Genomic DNA, 1,758 nt, shown 5'->3' with positions numbered 1-1,758 from the left:
TTGTTACGTGCTTAATCGGACGATTTGATGGTTGCTTTTTCCCGGCAACCGCGAGCACTGCCACTCGGCGGTTGCCTCGACGCACAGCAACGACGAGCGCATGTCTTCCGCCCTCACTACCACGATGAGGTCGCGTCCAACCGCCTCCTCCACGACCCAGACCTTGGCACAAAAGGGCAACTGCGCTTCCACAGCCGCTCAATTCCGAAAACACTATTGCCGTTCCATCTCAACTAGCATCTCCTCACAATCTCTGTGTCAAGGCGGCCATCGCTGGAGGAGCGTAATGGCGGAGGAACCATCTGCCAAGCGTCCCCGTGGTGAGACGTCCGACCAGAGCACCGAGGTCGACGACGTTCAGGTCCCTGGTCAGAAGCATGACTACAAAGTGCACCTCAAGGAGGTTGACATCCACGGCAAGGAAAAGCTGGATGCCGTATGCACCAGCAATCCTGAGGAAGCCGACAAGATGATCAGCAGGATCCTGAAGAGGGTCTGCGGCTTGTACCCTCAGTGCATCGGCGTTGATGTCGAGTATACCAGGGAGGACGAACCTCCGCAGAGGGCAGCGGTTCTACAGTTATGCGTGGAGGAACTCTGTTTGGTATATCACATCACCGCGGCAACAAAATGGTGAACCATCCTACAGTTTCAACCTCTCCATGCTTCTGTTTAATTAGCTTTTCACCCTGAAATTTGATTAAATTGGTTTATTGACTTGATGTATCAGTGAAGTTTCTGAAGTAGATGCAGCAGAATAGATTTTGAACTTGACTCACCAGATCAGTTTATGTATTTGATGCACTAGATTAATTTATGGATTTGATGTACGAGATTATTTTCTGAACTTGATGTTCTAGTGTACTTTCTGTTCTAGTGTAGTTTCTATATTTCATGTTCTAGTGTAGTTCAGTTTCTTGAATTGATGTGTTAACGTGGCTAAGAAGTAGATAGGTAATTGATTCAAGTGTAAATACCAAAAATAAAAATAACATGATGTGCTTGTATTTTATTTCTGAACTCTGCATAGTAGTTTCTGAAAAAAATTCTTCCATGAATTATACGTACTATATAAGCATGTACTTGATTGGTACTTGATGGATCCACCTTAAATGTGTCATCCCCCTGCAGGCCCAAGAGCCTGCGCCCGTTCCTGAAGGAGGACAGGTTCTACACCTTTGTCGGCTTTAGTATTGAAGGTGACAAAGAGATGCTGCGAAGTTCTGGTTTGGAGATCAACCCCGACAAGTATATCGACATCCAGCACAAATGGACAGTTCCTTTCAAGGGAAGAAAGAGGTACCACTCTTTGGCTGATGTTGCAGGGAGCGTGATCCACCCATTCTACAAACAGATGAAGGATAAGATTGATAGGGTTGAAGACCATAAACTGTGGGGGATCAGCCCACTGCCAAATTACCTCATTGAGTATGCAGCGATAGATGCGTACGCCACCTACGAGTCGTGGAAGAGAATTGAAAACATCAGAGAAGGTCTGGAGAGTGCAAAAGAGGCAGAGAAGAATTATGACGATCCCTACTACGGATACTAGTGATGACGAAAACATAGAAAACTGGTCGTGGAGTTGCTTGTGTTTATGCTTGTCCTTTCTATTGTATCAGGTTCGTAGTTTACTTCTGTTAGAACGAAGCAGTTTCTAATGTCATCTGTATTAGGTTAAACAAGTTTCCTTATGTCAAGTTGTAGTTTGTTTATGTGATTGAGCAAGTTATTTAGCTTGCTAAGTACTATGTTTAT

The 1,758-nt window shown here is 45.0% G+C and overlaps 1 protein-coding gene across 1 annotated transcript; it reads left to right on the top strand.

Annotated features, from left to right (window-relative positions):
- The first annotated feature begins 286 nt into the window (after window positions 1-286).
- On the top strand, window positions 287-1,552 carry LOC141042940 (uncharacterized). Its single transcript, XM_073511849.1, has 2 exons — window positions 287-534; window positions 1,132-1,552. Exons 1-2 carry the CDS (start codon window positions 287-289, stop codon window positions 1,550-1,552), a joined length of 669 nt encoding a protein of 222 aa, XP_073367950.1.
- The last annotated feature ends 206 nt before the right edge of the window (window positions 1,553-1,758 follow it).

Source organism: Aegilops tauschii, chromosome 3 (genome assembly GCF_002575655.3).
Source record: "Aegilops tauschii subsp. strangulata cultivar AL8/78 chromosome 3, Aet v6.0, whole genome shotgun sequence".
In the NCBI taxonomy this organism is placed as follows: domain Eukaryota; kingdom Viridiplantae; phylum Streptophyta; class Magnoliopsida; order Poales; family Poaceae; genus Aegilops; species Aegilops tauschii.
Note: the sequence above shows the minus strand (reverse complement) of the source record. Positions and strands in the feature narration are given on the sequence as shown.